This window comes from Cervus elaphus, chromosome 12, assembly GCF_910594005.1.
Source record: "Cervus elaphus chromosome 12, mCerEla1.1, whole genome shotgun sequence".
In the NCBI taxonomy this organism is placed as follows: Eukaryota; Metazoa; Chordata; class Mammalia; order Artiodactyla; family Cervidae; genus Cervus; species Cervus elaphus.
The window spans coordinates 70,436,585-70,454,184 of record NC_057826.1 but is presented as its reverse complement, the minus strand read 5'-3'; the positions used below and the strand labels follow the sequence as shown (position 1 = coordinate 70,454,184).

General features: G+C 47.2%; 1 protein-coding gene across 6 annotated transcripts in view; it reads right to left on the bottom strand.

Annotated features, from left to right (window-relative positions):
- Positions 1-17,600, bottom strand: part of LOC122705149 (neuroendocrine protein 7B2) — a 56,424-nt gene that overhangs the window by 37,680 nt on the left and 1,144 nt on the right. For all 6 annotated transcript variants that reach the window (XM_043920362.1, XM_043920364.1, XM_043920366.1 and 3 more), the window contains exon 2: positions 16,845-17,077. In XM_043920362.1, the coding sequence (XP_043776297.1) occupies positions 16,845-17,070 (226 nt within the window). In that variant the 5' untranslated portion in view covers positions 17,071-17,077. The remainder of the gene's footprint in view (positions 1-16,844; positions 17,078-17,600) is intronic.

Sequence of the window (17,600 nt, the reverse complement as noted above, 5' to 3'; positions counted from 1 at the left end):
TCTGTCCCCTTCAGTATTCTTTTTTTTTTTTTCGTTTTGGCCACACAGCTTGTAGGATCTCAGTTCCCTGACCAGGGATTGAACCTAGACCACAGCAGTAAAAGCCCAGAATCTCAACCACTAGGCCACCAGGGAACTTGCCTCCTTCAGTATTCCTTATGTACAGTAGCTACTCAAGACGTATTTGTTGACAGAATGGCCTCCATTTGGTAAGACTGGTGTAACTAAATGGTTCGAAGCAGGATATGTGTTATTTACACAAATAAAAAAAATTCTAGCAGAACACAGATGACCAGGGATCTTGCCATAACTGTTCCTAGAGGTGAGCTGACAGTGAAGTGAATGAAGCTGAGGATTCAAAGTCTCTCGTTTGCATAGACTGCTTCCAAGGCCCTGGACCTAATTTTGTAATTTGGTATTATTTGTCTTAAAGAGGGTTTCCAAATTACATAAGCTTCAGGCCTCACAAAGCTTGGATCTGTTCTGGGCTTGTTCTTAAAAGCCATCCATGAATGCCATTGTGGCGTTTTCATCTGCCATTATTTTAACTCCTACTTATCCAAAGGCAAATATAAATCATTTAGCTCTGGAACCCTGGACAAATTAGGCCTGGGTTTCCTCACTTCTGAAAGTGACAGGTGACTCAATAGGATTTCTCAGATCCCAAAAGAGAGAGATGTGGAGAAGTGAGATGCAGGGGCAGAGGAGGCGGCGAAGGACGTGAGCCCTCAGCTCCGCTCCTGGCTGCGCCGCTGGTAGCTGATACGTCCGTCACCTTCAGCAAGGAACTTCAGGACCACAGTGCTCTCTTCCATGGAACAGGACAGGTGGACCAGATGCTCTCTGAAGACCCGTCTTGTCCTGCGCTGCCCTAACCTAAGCCACGGGCCACACCTCTCACCCACTCTCACCAGATGCTCACAATAGCTGCAGGGAGTATTCAGTGGAGAATTCTGGCGAGTTTCCAGCTTCTAATTCAGTGTTCTTTCTGCTATACCCCATTAAAGCTATTTGCCAGCCTAGCAGTATTTAAATAAGGCTGATGTCATTGTTTTTGATGGCCTTCAAAAATGCACTCTTGTCATGCTGAGTCAAAGATGACGCTCTGACATGAACCAGCCTTGTAGCATGTGGTTGTGGCGACCATAAGCGTGCAGCTCCCTTCCCACGAGAGGTGCTGGATTTGAAGCTGCAGCTGATTGAGACAGTCTGCAGGGAAAGGTAATTTTGTTCTCTTGCCTCCATGCCAACCAGGTTTCTTTTTCTCCACTCTCCACTACTTGACTGCCCACTGCCTATGGCTAGACAATCATTGGAATCACCTGGGGCACCAAAAAAAAAAAAAAAAAAAATCCTCAGCCGCCTCAACTCCCTAGAACTTCCAAATATAAATTCCTGGAGAAGTTGTTGGTTAGTTGCTAAGTTGTGTCCAACTCTTGCGATCCCATGGACTGTAGTCCACCAGGCTCCTCTGCCCCATGGGATTTCCCAGGCAAGCATATTGGAGTGGGTTGCTATTTTCCTTCTCCAGTGGATCTTCCTGATCCAGGGATCGAACCACATCTCCTGCATTGGCAGGCGGATTCTTTACCACCGCACCACGTGGGAAGCTCTCTGGAGAGAGAGTCCATAAGCTTCCCAGGTGATTCTGTTTATCTATCAGATGAGAATCTTGCTGCTCTCTGTAGCTTTCTCTATCCTAATAGGCCTGGAAATGCCACAGCACTTGAAATAGTCTATCTAGCTACTCTGATGCCTCTTGCTACAAAGTCAACTGGGGTAGCCTTAGCTGGGACAAGTAGTAACAACCAGATAATAGCCCTTTCACAAGAGAACACCCGTTGTACTATCCAGTTACATGAGGTGTCCAGAGCACACAAATCCAGACAGACAGAAAGTAGATTAGTGGTTGCCAGGGACTGGGAAAGGGGAATACGAAGTGAAGGGAGGAGGCGGGCGGCAGAGATGGAGGGGGAGTGATAGCTAAGAGGAAGGGGGTTTCTTCTAGGGGTGATAAAAATGTTCTAAAGTTGATTATGGTGATGAGAATATGCTGAAAACCATCAAAGTGTATGCTGGAAGTGGGTGCATTTTATGGTATATGAATTATATCTCAATCAATAAATAAGTAAATAACCAGTCCTAACCTTCCCTTCCTCCTCTGTACACACATATAAAAACACATACACGCACCAGGCCAACTTGTGATCACTGGCAGGTTAACGCCAAACACCCAACAAGCCTCTGTGTTGGACACTCAGCCTCCTTATCACCTCACTCACCTGTGACCACTTGTTAATACTTGCCTTTCTCTCCCCCATCAGACACCAAAATCGTCCCAGGCTGATAGCACCACCTGGTGGCCATCACAGGAAATCTCTGCCCAGGTCCTTGTGCCCTACCTTCTCTCACAGTCTGGGGACCTCAGGCATAAGCCATTCTCTCCTCTTTTCTGCTTCCAGCTTCAGGGTTCGATTCATTCTAATTTAGGTAATCAAGTATTTATACACAAGCATCCCCTTCCTCTCTTCTCCCAATCCTTTCCCAGAGTCCAGTCCCTCAATTACTGCTAAAAAGCATAAGGAACTTCATTTATGAGCCTGCACTCTGAAGATGGCAAAATCTGAAAGTGGGGAGTCACAACTAGATCTACTAAACACCAGCACATCCTGTTAACAAATATTTCAGAGAATAAGAAAAGCAAATAGCTATACAATAGATAGAAAGATGGTCAGGTTTGTTAGTAATCAAGTAAATACAAACTGAAACAAAGAGACATCTTTTTTTGCCTGTTAAATTCAAGGATTTGTAAGGTAATACTCATAGTTAACAAGTGAAATAAGATTCCCACAGAGAGACAGAGAGAACAACCTTATTAGTTGAACATTTACAGAAATCAATCTGATACTATGTAGGAAATGGAGCCTAAAAATATGCATGGAGTTTGACCTAATTTTTCTTTTCATAGAAATATATGCAATTATATACGATTTTCCAAATCATCCATAATGACTTTTATTACTTTTATAATAAAAATTACTGTAAATAATTAGTCCATACCATCTAGAGAGTCTTTAAGTGAAGTGAAGTCGCTCAGTCGTGTCCGACTCTTTGCGACCCCCTGGACTGTAGCCCACCAGACTCCTCTGTCCATGGGATTCTCCAGGCAAGAGTACTGGAGTGGGTTGCCATTTCCTTCTCCGGGGGATCTTCCCGACCCAGGGATCAAACCCAGGTCTCCCGCACTGCAGGCAGACGCTTTAACCTCTGAGGCACCAGGGAAGCCCAAGAGAGTCTTTAAAGGTACCCCAAATATCCTTTTGAAATGTGCTGTGGCAGGAATAATAGAGCCTGTAGAAAACTGGTTCTCCACAGGGGGCGATAATGATCCACAGGTGACGTTTCTGGTTGTCAAAAGCGAGGGCGTTCTGCCAGCATCCACAAGAGTCGTCTCTGGCCAATGTCACAGGTCCTGAGGATGAAAACTCTGTTCTAGAGTCAAACTCACATGATTTGAATCTAGATCCATATCCCCCTTAGCTAGTCAGTCCTGCCCAATTAATTACTCACCAACTCTACACCTCAACTTGTCCTTGCAAGAGGAAAGCATCTCATAGGAATTCTGAGGACAAAAGTATATGCATATATATATATACACTACACACACACACACACACACACACACACACACACACACACACACACATGTATATCCACCTGCAATGCAGGAGACCCAGTTTTGATCCCTGGGTTGGGAAGATCCCCTGGAGAAGGAAATGGCAACCCATTCCAGTATTCTAGCCTAGGGAAATCCTAGGGACAGAGGAGCCTGGTGGGCTACAGTCCACGGGGTCGCAAGAGTTGAACACAACTTAGCAACACCATCATCACCATCACCACCATCACACCACCATCACCACATATACATACATATATATATAGTGTCTGGCACATAGTAGATACAAAATCAATATTAGTTCTCTTCCCCTAAAACATTTAAAGAAAGAACACTATTATGTTTGCTGCTAGTTGCCTCTCAGCTTGTCTGCTTAGACTGGAGCGAGGCTGATGGTCACCATGTGCTCGCCTCGGTGCTGTAACTGAGGGTAAGGGATGAGATTTGACTCGTCATTAACCACAAAGGAATGCCCTGAAGCAGGGTCGGGAGGGTTGGGAGGCCTGGGTGGGCGGGCAGGCTGCGAAGACGGCTGCGTGGGTACCAATTGCTCACTCTGCTCAAGGCCTGGATCTGGAGAGCTGAGAGTGGGCTGACCACTCCCTGCCTGCTGCAGGCACGTCCTGCCGTCACAGCCCAGACCCCTAGGCACCACAACCCTGCCTTTAAAAAAGCCAGAGGCGATGACCGGGCTCCAGAGTGCTGTATACAGACCCGGTTCAATGAGAACCAACTGCCAAAATTCTCTTCACTGACCACACATGTGGGGAGGGGAAAAAAAAAAGCCCTTCTGATATTAGCATAATGCATCATTTACTGTCAGAAGGACCGCTCTTGTTCCCATCCTTTTGGCAACATTTTCAGGCAAGAGCACCTGCGTTGTTGCCATATTTTTGCACACTCCAGCGACCAAGGACTATTCAGAGTCTGGACAAACTCAACAGATGACCCCTCCCATCATCTGCTGAAGGATTAAGAAAAAAGAAGAAGAAAGCAAGAGACCCGCTGGTTCAGCTCGGGAGACGGGCGTCTCGTACTTTACAGCAAAGGGACTCCTCCCAGCAGGCCTGTCCACTCCTGCTGCCCGGGGGGAAAACGTTAGTCACCCGCATCTCATCCAAGCCGGGCTGGGCTGGTTGACAACAGGCCTGCTGAATCCTTGGAGCGGGAGGATGGTACCAGGAAGGTCCCCTGGGCCTCTGCAGGGCCAGCCAGTCTCCTGGACTGACTGTCTCCTTGGCCACAATGTCTCGCGCAAAGATAAATTCTGACAGGCCTCCATGGGAGCGGGCCAGCGGTGTCCTGAGCCTGCCGGGGAGCCCCGGGCGACGGGCCCATCACCACAGTCGTTACGGTCCCTGGGGGAGCATCACTCTGCCTTGCTCAGGCCCGATGCCATGCCAAAGCTCTCTTTCCACTGCACAGTGTTACCTCCCACTGGGCACCAGTGTCCTCTGAAGTGCCGGGAAGGGTCAGTGTCTGCTCCCCTGGGAGCTTACAATCTAGGGTGTCCAAGGGAAGAACAACCCGGGACAGTTAAGCCGCTAGAGGAATGAGCCGGCGTGCAGGTAGATCATCCAGCCCGTGCTGAGCGAGGTGCAAGGCAGGCCCCCTCTATTCTCTGACACCCACATGCGCTGAGTGATGGAAGCGACACCCACCTCCAGCCCCTGAGACCCCACCGGTGCTGCGCTGAGTGTGCATGTATTTGACAAAACACAACGCAGTACCCACCCCACCTCCCACCCAGTACCACCAGCCCACTGCTGCCTCCAGGGCACCTGCAGGCTTGGGTGACCTTATCTGCCAGCAGACGGAGAGCTCATTGGACACTCTGCAGACAAGGGGACGGGCTGGGGAGGCAGGTGCTGCCCTGGGGGAGTTTAGGGCCCTGAGCCTCACAGACCACCTGCCCCTGTCCCCAGAGGTGCTTGCAACATTCTTTGTATAAATCTTTTCTTTTTTTTTTTTTAAGAGCTTTTATTTCTTTATTTGGCTGTACTGCTTGGCATGTGGGATCTTAGTTCCCCAAACAGGGCTCAAACTCGTGCCCCCTGCAGTGGAAGCGGAGAGTCTTAACCACTGGACCATCAGGTTAAGTCCCCCCAGACCCCCTTAAGGAGAGAAATTCAGTGACAACCTTAAAAGTGTCCAGCCTTCCTGCCACCTCCTCCCCACCCCCAACCATCCTGCACTCAACACATTCTAGATAAAAAAGTCTATTTCCTCCTATCTCTTCCTTCGTGAACCTGAGTCCCCCTGATCCACATGTTCCCTCCTCAAGGAAGCCCAACTCAAGTTCAACTGACCTGCTACATCTTTTCGACTGGTGGGGCGCAGGCTGTGGGCACAACACCTTACTCCCCCCAGAGCTCCTGTCACGGTGACTATGAGAACAAGATGCTGGACTCTCAGCTCCTATCCCAGCCTGTGGAAAGCGTGCATTTCCATTTCTATGTCCTTTTTCCTCACCTAGACTTCAAGCTGCTTAAACAAGGGCTTCTGGTTACAATAAGAGAACACGGGCCCAGCTACTAACCAGCAGCTCCTTGGAGATCAGTTTATATTTAGCCAGCCCACCCCACTGGAGCTAGCAGGTGTGTGAAACCACAGCTCATCATTCCTGATCTTGCCTGTGTTTTCTGATTCTTATCCTTCAGGAGGGCTTCCTAGGTGGTGCTAGTGTTAAACCTGCCTGCCAATGCAGGATACCTAAGAGACATGGGTTCTATCCCTGGGTCGGGAAGATCCCCTGAAGTAGAAATGACAACCCACTTCAGCCTTCTTGCCTGCAGACATACACGACTAAGTGACTTAGCACACACGCATTCTTCTGGAGGCCTCGAGACTGAAGCGCCGATGGAAAACGCATCCAGGGATGCAAAAGTGAGGGGAAAGGCCGTCCAGGCCTGCTGCAGCCCCGGGTCTCGGGAAAACGCCTCAGTGCCTCAGGTCAGAGTTGAACCTTTACTAACAGGTTAGAAGATAATGGCTGACTCTTACCTAGTTCACAAAGATCCTTTGTAAATACATTAGACGTATGTGGGTTGGTTTGCAAATGTCCAGGCCACAGTTCCTAGCAAGTGGTAACATGCTTGCTCAGTCACTTCACTTGTGTCCAACTCTGCAACCCCATGGACTGCAGCCCGCCAGGCTCCTCTGTCCATGGGATTCTCCTGGCAAGAATACTGTAGTGGGTTGCCATGCCCTCCTCCAGGGCATCTTCCCGACCCAGGGATTGAACCCTCATCTCCTCTCTCTCCTGTATTGGCATACAGGTTCTTTATCACTAGCACCACCAGGGAAGCCCAAATGTGTAGGTACTCAATAATTACTTAGAAAGTTAATAAAAATGGAAATATGTTAAATGGTATTTTGATAGAATGCATGGTTCAGGGGAAGTGTACCGATCAGGGCCTGCCAGTCACGTCCATGGAAACACGGACATGTAGACAGCCTCCTTTCAAGCCACTGAGAACACGCTTTCCAACCCATCTGCACACTATTCTCACACCAGCATCTCCAACATGCACATGAGCAAGCTCTTGGCTTGGCAGTTGACTAAACAGCCAGTCGTCCTAACTTTTAAGATGCTTCTATAACCCATGTCACAGCCAAACACAAGACTTATACAGCCACCCAGAAAAGAAGTAGAACAGAGCACTGTTGAGTATGGAAAAGTTACTCTTTACTGGTTTTCAGGAACCATCCATCCTCAGTGCAGACACAGTTCCTAACTCCTAAGGTAACACTAACAGGAAGCTTAGCAATTCCTAAGGCCAGAGGTCAACTGGTTCCTCCAAGTCTAACATGCAACTATTGGAGGCAGTTTCCCCCAGGCCAAGTCTAGGAGGACACGGGGAACAGGAAACTTGGGATACCACCACAGACATACCATTTTCCAGCCCTGGAACCTTTAACCTAGAAATACATACGGTTGAATGAAAGCAGTAATGACCATGACAGCGATACTTCCCATTATGAGTAAAACTTCATATTGCCCCAAACACTTTTACATACATGATTTAACATGACGACTATATCAACCCCGAGAGATGGTCTCGGTAGCTCACCTCCATCTTCAGACTGGAAAACTAAACTTCATAGTGTTTAAGGGACTGACTGAGTGCCACGCAGCTGGTCTGAGCCAGGACCCAAACCCCTGGGCTTCGAGACTCACCGTTCTTCCTGCTCCGCTCCATGGAGACCACGTCCCCCACCATCCACACCACATGCCCCTTCTGCTACTCCAATCCCACGGCCTGCCACGGCTGAAAGTCATGCTTACTTTTAACTGTGGTGCCAAGCTGTGATCTGCTAAACCTTCCCAAGCCGGTTTCCATAGCTTTCTTTACGACCACGGTGCCAATTTGTTCCAAGAGGGCAATTTTGTCAGACACTTTGCTTTCTGAGGCTTCCTATCCTGGGATCACCATCTGCCCCAATTCGCCTGTGGTTTACCACGACTCCCAGCATCATTACAGCTTCTCAGCTAAATATCACAGGATTAGCCAAGTCAATGGGGATGGAAGACAGCTGGCTGGAGAAATGCAGTCAAACCTAACACAGCTGGTTTGCCAGCTAAATTGAAAAGATCAAGCGATGTGACTGCAGGCAACATCACACTTTTTTTAATGGTTAGAAAGGTTCGATCAAATAAGACAGGGCTCAGGAAAGGGTTTTTTGCAAACCATAGAGTATTATGTAAGATTTGGTTACCATTTTCCCATACGTGTGTGATCCCCTTTGCCAATTATCTGTGGACATCACGCTCTGCGGTGACTCAGCGGCTGCCGTTGTCACACCCTCTCTCCAGATGGTGAGTCTCAGGTGATGTGGGACGAGGTTGAGGTCCCAGCTTGAACCTGCTCTGGGCTTCAAACGGGACAGTGTGTCTGGGAGGACACTCACCAGAAGCCTGTATGCACCAAGAATGAGATACCTCCTTGGGAGAAGCTCAAACTAAAGGGAGAAGGAGTCTGGCTGGCCAACCAGAGGCAGGGACAAGCTCTGCCTTCATGGGCAGTGGGGGTGTGGAGGGAAATGGGGCTACCCCTTCTCCAGCGGATCTTCCCGACCCAGGCATTGAGCCGGGGTCTCCTGCATTGCAGGTGGATTCTTTACCCACTTTCACCCCTTTGGTGCCCGATGCCCAGTGAGGTGTGTCTCCCGTGCAACCTCTCCTGTGAATCTATGGAAAGCATGGTGTGTGGGTGGGCCGGCGGGTTGTTGGGAACAGTGAGAAATAAAAGGGAAAGCTCTGTGTCCCTAAACCTCTTTAGGGTTTAGGGACACAAGGTACCAGAGGGGTCCCCCCCTATCCTCGCCACCCAACACTTATGACAGACTCCCTGAGGCTGCAACTGCTCATGGCTGGAGTCTGGAGGATGAGGGGGTGCCCAGCAACGGGGACAAGGAGAGGAAAGAGGGGAACATGGGTAAGTGCCCCAGGGTAGGGACCAGTCCTCTGTGTTCTGGATCATGCATGGATTTAAGACACTTTGAGGAGCTGGGATCCTCAAAGGGTAGGAGGGAAGCCAGTGAGTATTGGATTATCAGGGTTAAATGCTCAAACTTACAGGCTGGATGATCTGAACTAAAATAACACCAGTTTCACCTGCTGGCATCTCAGAGGTCAGTGTTTCTAGGACACATACTGTGAGAGGGTCTTTCAAAAAACATTTCGTGAGCATCCATTACATGCCTGGCCCTGTCTAGGCCCTGCACACAGAAAAAGCAGGTCAGACCCTGCGTCTGCTCCTGCAGATCTCATAGTTTGGCAGGGAAGGGAAACAGCCCTTTATCATAAGTGCCACTTCATGGGCAGTCTATATGGAGCAGCAAATTCAAAGAAAGGTCAACAATGAGCCCAGGAACAAGGATCATCCCTAAAGATAAATCTGTTTCCCAGTTTGGTCCAAGATCAAGCCTGTGCTCTACCATACCATTAATCAACTAGCCTAAGAAGCAGCATGCTGTGTACAGCAGACCAGGATAGAAGAAGGATACACCAGAGTCTAGTGTGTTTGAACCAAGTTCAAATACAAACTGCATCCCTAGAAAAGTCACTTCTCTGACCTTCTCCTTCCACCTCTGTACAATGTGGCAAAGAATACCTGCCCTCCTTGACTGAATCAAGGAAGAGATTGTGGGGGGTGAGGAGGAACAGCTGACTCATTGGAAAAGACCTTGATGCTGGGAAAGATTGAAGGGAGAAGGAGAAGAGGGAGACAGAGGATGAGACGGTTGGATGGCATCACTGACTCAACGGACATGAACTTGGGCAAACTCCGGGAGATGGTGAGGGGCAGGGAAGCCTGGTGAGTTGCGGTCCATGGGGTTGCAAAGTCAGACTCAACTTGGCGACTGAACAATAAGAACAACAAAACCTGAACTTCACTGCATCCTGACACACTTCTATCTCTTCCCTTTTTTCCCAGTTGAGGAAAGACTTAAAGCCCAGCCTCCACCTGAGCTCTTGGTTTCATCTCCTCCCATATCCTCAGGAACATTTACCCATCAGGCATCTGCCCTTCATCCCATAACTTTAACTCTCTCTCCATCGTGCATGCATGCATGCTCAGTTGCTCAGCCACGTTTGACTTTTTTGCAAGCTCATGAACTGTAACCCACCAGGCTCCTCTGCCCATAGGATTCTCCAGGCAAGAATACTGGAGTGGGTTGCCAGTTCCTTCTCCAGGGGATCTTCCCAACTCAGGGATCAAACCTGCATCTCCTGCATTGTAGGCAGATTCTTTACTGTCTGAGCCACCGGGGAAATCCCTCTATCCAGCAGCTCTTGCCAATTAGCACTTCGACAAGTTCAAATCTCTAAAACAACAACCTGCACAAAAACCTTCCTCATCTCTCCATCACCAACCCCCTCATCCTTCCACAACCGTTTCACAGTCTTCTCCCACAACCTGACATTCTGGAACAGACTTCTATATCTTGTCTTCTATTTCCTGCACTGTGGTTTCTGGACCCCACTATTCTGCAGAACCTGTTCTACCCAAAGTCCCAGGAACTTCAGTGAGGTTACACTTAGCATACACTCCGCACCAATGGTCCTGATTTTATATAAACTCTCTGCTAATTTTGACAAAGTGACCACGGCCCCTTCCTGAAACTCTCATTCTTTGTTTACACTGAACCTGTCAGTTTCTCCTTAATGCCCAATCCTTCTGGGCTTCCTTTGCAGATTCTTTTACCTGGCCCTATAAATGGAGTCTTCCAGGCTTTTTCTCAGGTATCTGCTCTTCTTAATTAATACTTCACCAGGAAACTTCATCCATTTCTATGACATCAGCCACCACTAATATGATGATGACTATCAAACCCCTTCCTTCACCCAGAGAGCTCTCCTGTGTCATATACATCCAAGTGCCTTCCGGACATCTACACCTGGATGTCCCAGGACACCTTAAGCAACAGTAAACTAAGTCATCATTTTTATCTCCTTATTCCCCTACCACCAGAAAAAAACCCAAATTTCCCCCCATTTCTTTTCAATTTCTTATCACTATTGGTGTAATTGCCTAAGACAAAAAACTGGAAATCATCCAGAATTCAGGGTGAGCTCAACAGAACCCCAAAGAACATGAGTCAAACTGGAGGGAGGCCCTGCTGCACTCAAAGACAACCCTTCCAGCCCATTGCTCTCATTGGCTCTCCCAGGATGAGGATAACCTAGAACCAGATTTTAGTCAAGATATCTGTCTCAGCCCCCACCCCTTCCTCCAACTGCAGACAGAGGCTAGCCTGAAATTGAGAGGCTCAGGTCAGTTGATCAGTGTTTAAGACTCTTCTCTTCAATTGGCACCTTTAGTGGCTCAGTCGGTAAAGAATCCGCCCACAACGCAGGAGACCACAGCAATGCAGGAGATTCAGGTTTGATCCCTGGGTCAGGAAGATCCCCTGGAGAAGGAAATGGCAACCTACTCCGGTATTCTTGCCTGGGAAATCCCACAGACAGAGGAACCTGGCGGGCTACAGTCCTGGAGGTCTGGAGTCAGACATGCTTTAGCATCTAAACCACCACCAACCTTCAAATAGGAGGTAACTGGTGCCCCCTGGTGGTCAAATGCAGGCACTGCGGTTCCTTTACGAGGCCAGAGGTGGACGAAATAGAGGCTCCTTAGCATCCACCCCTTTAAACAGACCTTATCTTACAGATTCTTTCTCCACCTGACATTTATTAAGTAAATAATTTTTGTTTAAAGTAAAAAGAAATTTTAAAGCCTCAAATTTAGCGTTATAAAAAGGAATTTTGGTATTTGTATGTTTGGCAATATCGGTTTAAATTTATTTGGGATCCATTAAGTGCCAGTATATATACATCCCTCAGTGGTTTGATATCTGGTGTTATCAGGTGGTCTAGGAGGGTAGGGGGAAATGGACCCGTGGCATTGAGCAGACCCCTTTCTACCTGAGGCTGCTATCCTGAAAACAGAAGCACATTTTCTGATTGGATTCATCAAAAGCTAACATTAGTGTCTGTTGGCAGAGCCACTTCTGACTCCCAAGCATTTCTACCTCATAGCTAATGGCTCTCTGAACTAATCTCTTGGACAGCTGGTGACTTTCCTTGTTTCTGGGGAAAATATAACAACAGTAAGCAGTTATCTATGTCATTTTGACTAATGAGCCGATTTGAGCTTGGGGACACCGCTGAGATGCAAGGTGCGTGGTAGCATGGCTGAGATGTACTGGTAACTGGGTGAATCACCCACAATAATATCAGGGAAGGCCATTAAAGACTGCAGCTATGCTCCTGATACTCCACAAAGTGAGAAAAGGCTGGCCTGATTCAGTTACTAACAGCACCCACTTTTCAATTGTAAGTAGGCTGGAGCCCCACTTTGTGTATAAGAAAACCAAGTTTCAGGAAAGTCACTGAGATCACACACAGCTTGTAAAAAGTATGCTTAAGACTCAATCTGGAAAAATAAACTACCATCCAAAAAAAAGAAAAAGACTCATGCCAGGTTTTCGTTTCCATTAAAGCATGTTTTCTTCTCTATAAAACAATACGTTGGTGCCTGTTTGTCTTCACTCTGTTTTTGTTTTGCTTTGGGTTACGAATTTACACATTTGAAAGATATTCCTTACCAAGTCATGATTAAGGTACCTATGGAGAAGTGAAAAATAACCTCCAACCTCTTGATGCTTTGGGTAAACGCTTTCTCCCCAGTGACCATCTACAGTAGGTCAACAAGGAGGCTGGCTTAACAACCAGGAGGCTGGGTAGCAGGCTTCAAGAACCCTTTTACATCTATATGCTTCAGGTCTAGTAGGCCCTCTGCTGGTTTTGTTCCAGAACTGCAGAAGTCCCCATTTCTCAATACGCCCCTGGAGGGAAGGTAGGAAACTTGCACCCTGGGGATCAGTCGATCAGTCGTCATCAAAGTAAACAGACCTTTGGACAAGCACATCACCGAGGTCCTGATTTTTAAAAGAGAGAACAGAAGTGGAATATTTTCCTTGAGCTTAAGGGGAAGAAGTCTCAAGAGACCCAGATGTCAAATAGAATATAAATTCTATACTCATATACTTACTGATGCCAGATATGTTGTTGTTCAAAGTTGTATCCAGTTCTTTTCCAACCTCATGGACTGTAGCCCACCAGGCTCCTCTGTCCATGGAATTCTCCAGGCAAGAATACTGGAGGGGGTTGCCATTTCCTTCTCCAGGGGATCTTCCCAACCCAGGGACTGAACCGTGTCTCTTTCATTGTAGGTGGATTCTTTACCCTCTGAGCCACCTGGTCAGCCCACTGCCAGATATATTTAATTTTAAAATATTTATTCAAATACACATTCATTCTTCAAATATTTACCAACTGCCTACACTGTGTCTGGGTATAAAGCAGTAAACAAAAGATGTGGCCTTGTGGAACTGACATTCCAGTGGGAAGACAGACAATAAACAAGCAAGGAAATAGACATTCATTAAAAATTGTTTTTAAACGCTAGAGTTTAAAAAATACAAAAGGGCACCATGGCAGAGAATGGGGAGAGCTCCTCCGGGCAGTTGGGCAGGCCTCTCTGAGCGGATGACTTTGAAACTGCAGCCACATCAGCCTCCCTGCTCTCATCTTGAGGTTTTTGCATTTATATTCTGGGTATTCTTCCTATAAAAATTCGAAAGCCTTTCTAACTTGGTCCTTCGTAACAATATACTAAAATAAATGTTGAAGGTATATGGAAGATAACCCAGGCATCTGTCAGACCCCTGGGAATTAGCAGGAATGATTGTCTGAGCAGAGACAATGCAAATGAACAAGGGAGCTGAAACAATCATACACTCACATGAGAAAATATTAGACCATGCGATAACTTAAATGCCAAAGTCCACAACAGGAAAAAAGCCAGGCTTCCCAGTTTGTTTCCTCTTCCCTCCAAAGTCTTTGGGCTATTTTCTCTGTTAGTTTGCATTCAAGCTGTAATAGGCAGAATTCTATGAGGACCCCCCCCCCCAAGATTCCCACCTACTGGTGCACACGCCCTGCATGAATCCTCTGCCTTCGAGCGTGGGTGGGGCCTGGGAACGCAGTGGACTATCACTCCGTTGACAAATGACGAAGACAAAGGGACCATCACTCCTACAATGATACTGTATGATGATTAGCAGACTAAAGGGACATTCTCCCTCTGGCTTTGAGAAAGTAAGCTGCCAAGCTGTGAGAGGCTTACAAACCCCACTGACAGCCAACCAGAGAAAGGGGCCTTGGTCCCAAAAGGGCAAAAAATTGAATTCTGCCAACAACCTAGATGCGTCGGAAGAGAACCCCAAGCTCCAGCCAGGACTGCATCTCCTGTCAACACTGAGATTTTCAGCCTGATGAGGCTCTGAGCCGAGGGCCCTGCCTAACCCATGCCCGACTCCTGACTAACGGAAACTCTGACGTAACAAGTAAGTACTGTATTAAGCTGCTGAATGTCTGATAAATTTTACACAGTAACAAATCTAGAACACAAGCTGATATTCATACCTTCCACAGACACTGTTAGAAGAGATCCAACATGACTATGACATCACACTGCACGCGTGCTAAGGCGCTTCATTCGTGTTCGACGCCGTGTGACCCTGTGGACTGTAGCCCACCAGGCTTCTCTGTCCTTGGGATTCTCCAGGAAAGAATACTGAGAGGGTTGCCATGCCCTCCTCCAGAGGGTCTTCCCAACCCAGGGATGGAACCCACATTTCTTCCATCCCTTGCACCAGCTGGGGTCTTTACCACTAGCGCCACCTGGGAAGCTCATGCCATCACATTACCCCAAGGGTAATAAAAACAGTTTTTGATTCTGAATTGTTCTAAGCCACGCTTTCGTATCTCCATACCTTTTCACTTGCCATTCCCTGATGAATTCCTACTCAAACTTCAAAACCCAGTTCAAACATTGCTCCTTCAAAGAAGCATTTCTTTAAAGCCACCACCTCCATCTACCCCCAAGCAGAATAAGTTATACTTTGTTCTTCACTTCCACGTAGCACCTTGCCTGTATATCTGTCAGAACACTGGCCCTGACACAGTAATCACCTCTCCTCGCCCCTACTCCCAGACAAGAATCCTCTAGAACAGAGCGGTCTCAGCGCCTCCTGCACAGTGGCTGGCACAGAGCAGGTGCCAAACAGCTGGCTACTGAGCAAAGACAAGGAGGCTCTGGATAAACACAGGCTGCGGATGGCCAGGGATTTGCTGTTTCTCTTCCGCACAGATGATCAGGCTTCCAGTATTAACGGAAACCTGGGAAACTGTCTCCATGACAACAGCTGGGTGACTAAACAGCACTTATGATTAAAGGGGCATATTCATGTCTTGAAAGAGCTGGTCTGAAATGGGTAGGTGTGTTTGAAGCCAGAGGTGGCAGCAGGTACTGGGCAGGATTTAGATTCACCCCAGAAGGGGTGGTGTGAAGCTCTGTCTGATTTGTTCCCACCTCAAGCCCCGTGCTAGGCTGGCATGCTTTTGATTCAAGTCATCTGCGTTAATCCACTCCTGAAATCAAATGTCAGCCACATAGACAACAATCCCACGGAGTTAGTTTTACTCAGTGGTTTAGAACTATGGGTAAAACGACAGAAATGAGAATCATATGTCAACAATATCCATGGCATTCCCTGGACCCCCAAGGCAGATAGCTGTTGTAAGAAATTATAGACTCAGGCAAAATTATACCAAATTGATGCATGGGAAATAGCATTTGCTGGTTGTGTGTTTTGACAAAACTCAGAGAAAGAATTCACATGTTTTCTTCAGACCCACTCCTGTGCCCAAGCACCTGAAGTGCTCTCTTGTGTTCAAACAAAATTAACCATCCTCCGGCTTTAGGGCTCCACCTCAGTGGAGAAAGAGAACATTCAGAATCAGAGATATAAAGCCAGGCATGGAAATAAGGCACCTGCTCTTAAGAGCTGCTCAAGACCTAGACTCCAATTCTCTATAAATAAAGCGCTAAGCAAAAAAGTACCACTTTCTAAGAAAAGTATTAAAACTATATTGCCAGAAACTCAGGGAAACTCAAGGGGGCAATGGTCTTACCACCATGAAACAGTTAAATTAACATTCGTTACACTTTAAGATATATTTTTTAAGTTTTTGACCTAAACTCTTAATGCCAGTACGTCATTGGCTCCTTCTGGGTTTATCTGATGTCCTCCTTAAGAATCAAATCAGATCCTTTAGGTCCTATATTTTGAAGATCTTTTTTAAATACTGGCTGGCAGTGGTTCAGAGGTAGGCAGCTGGGGATACAATTTCCCAAAGATCAGTTTGGGAGAAGATGTGGGATCCGGGTTCTAATCTTTTTTTAGTGACAACGCTAGATGTTTCTTCATTCACTTGATATATACTAACGTATCAGACTTTGTGTTAGATGCTAGGGCTACAGCTGTGAATTAGATAAGGTCGCTGTTATCACAGGACTTATATTCTTATGTGTCTGCATGTATATGCTGTATAGTATAAGAAGAAAGGGAAAACAGGGAGAAAGTAGAGTTTCTTCCATATGTATTAATTATTTTACTGCTAATAGAAACTGCTAATAGTGAAGGACAGGGAAGCCTGGTGCGCTACAGCCCATGGAGTTGCAAACAGTCAGACACAACTTAGCACCTGAACAACAGCAATGATAGAAACCGCTAACCGGCAGGACACAGTAAATACCTTCGATACTCTGCGGGCCCACAAGGTTCATGGCCTGGTGAGCTGGGTACTCTACCCGAGGCCTGGCAATGCCCAGCTGCTCCATCACGCCATGGAGCAGCCTCTGGATGTCTGTTTCTGAGACCCGGTCTGGGGTTCTTGGGCTATAAGCAGCTGTCGGAGTCCATCCAAACGTCAGCCATAACACCAGGCCAGACAGCATGGTAGAAACCATCCTGGAGACCATTTTTAACCTGCAGAAAAAAGACCACACATAGATCGACTGGCCACAATCATCAACTGTGATGATGCGATCATGTGATCACTCCAGGGAGTGATGCAAGGGCTGCCCAGGGAGAGACTGCAATGAAAATTTTTAAGGGTTTGCTTAGGCCTCACGTGTCCACACTAACCAGGACATGAGCTGTGAGAAGGTGTTAAAGAAACAAAATTGTTTGAGATGGCCAGTTCCCTGTGTCCTCACATCCTGGGAAAGACTAGACGATAATGGCAGTTCTTTCATTTTTTATTGTCCTCATAGCTCTCTGGAAGTTCTGCACCATTCCTCCTCCACCACTCTCTCCGGCTTTTAAACAAACAACAAAACTTTGCTTCCATCTTGAGAAAGGGAGAGGGAGAGTGACATCTTGGCTTTCCTCGTCCTGGGGAAGAACAGGCTCATGGGAAGGCGCTGGAAGACGCACACCGTACAGAAGCACAGAGAGCGTGGGGCTGGCAGAAGAGACCATCTTAGCTGAGCAAACACAGAACACACCT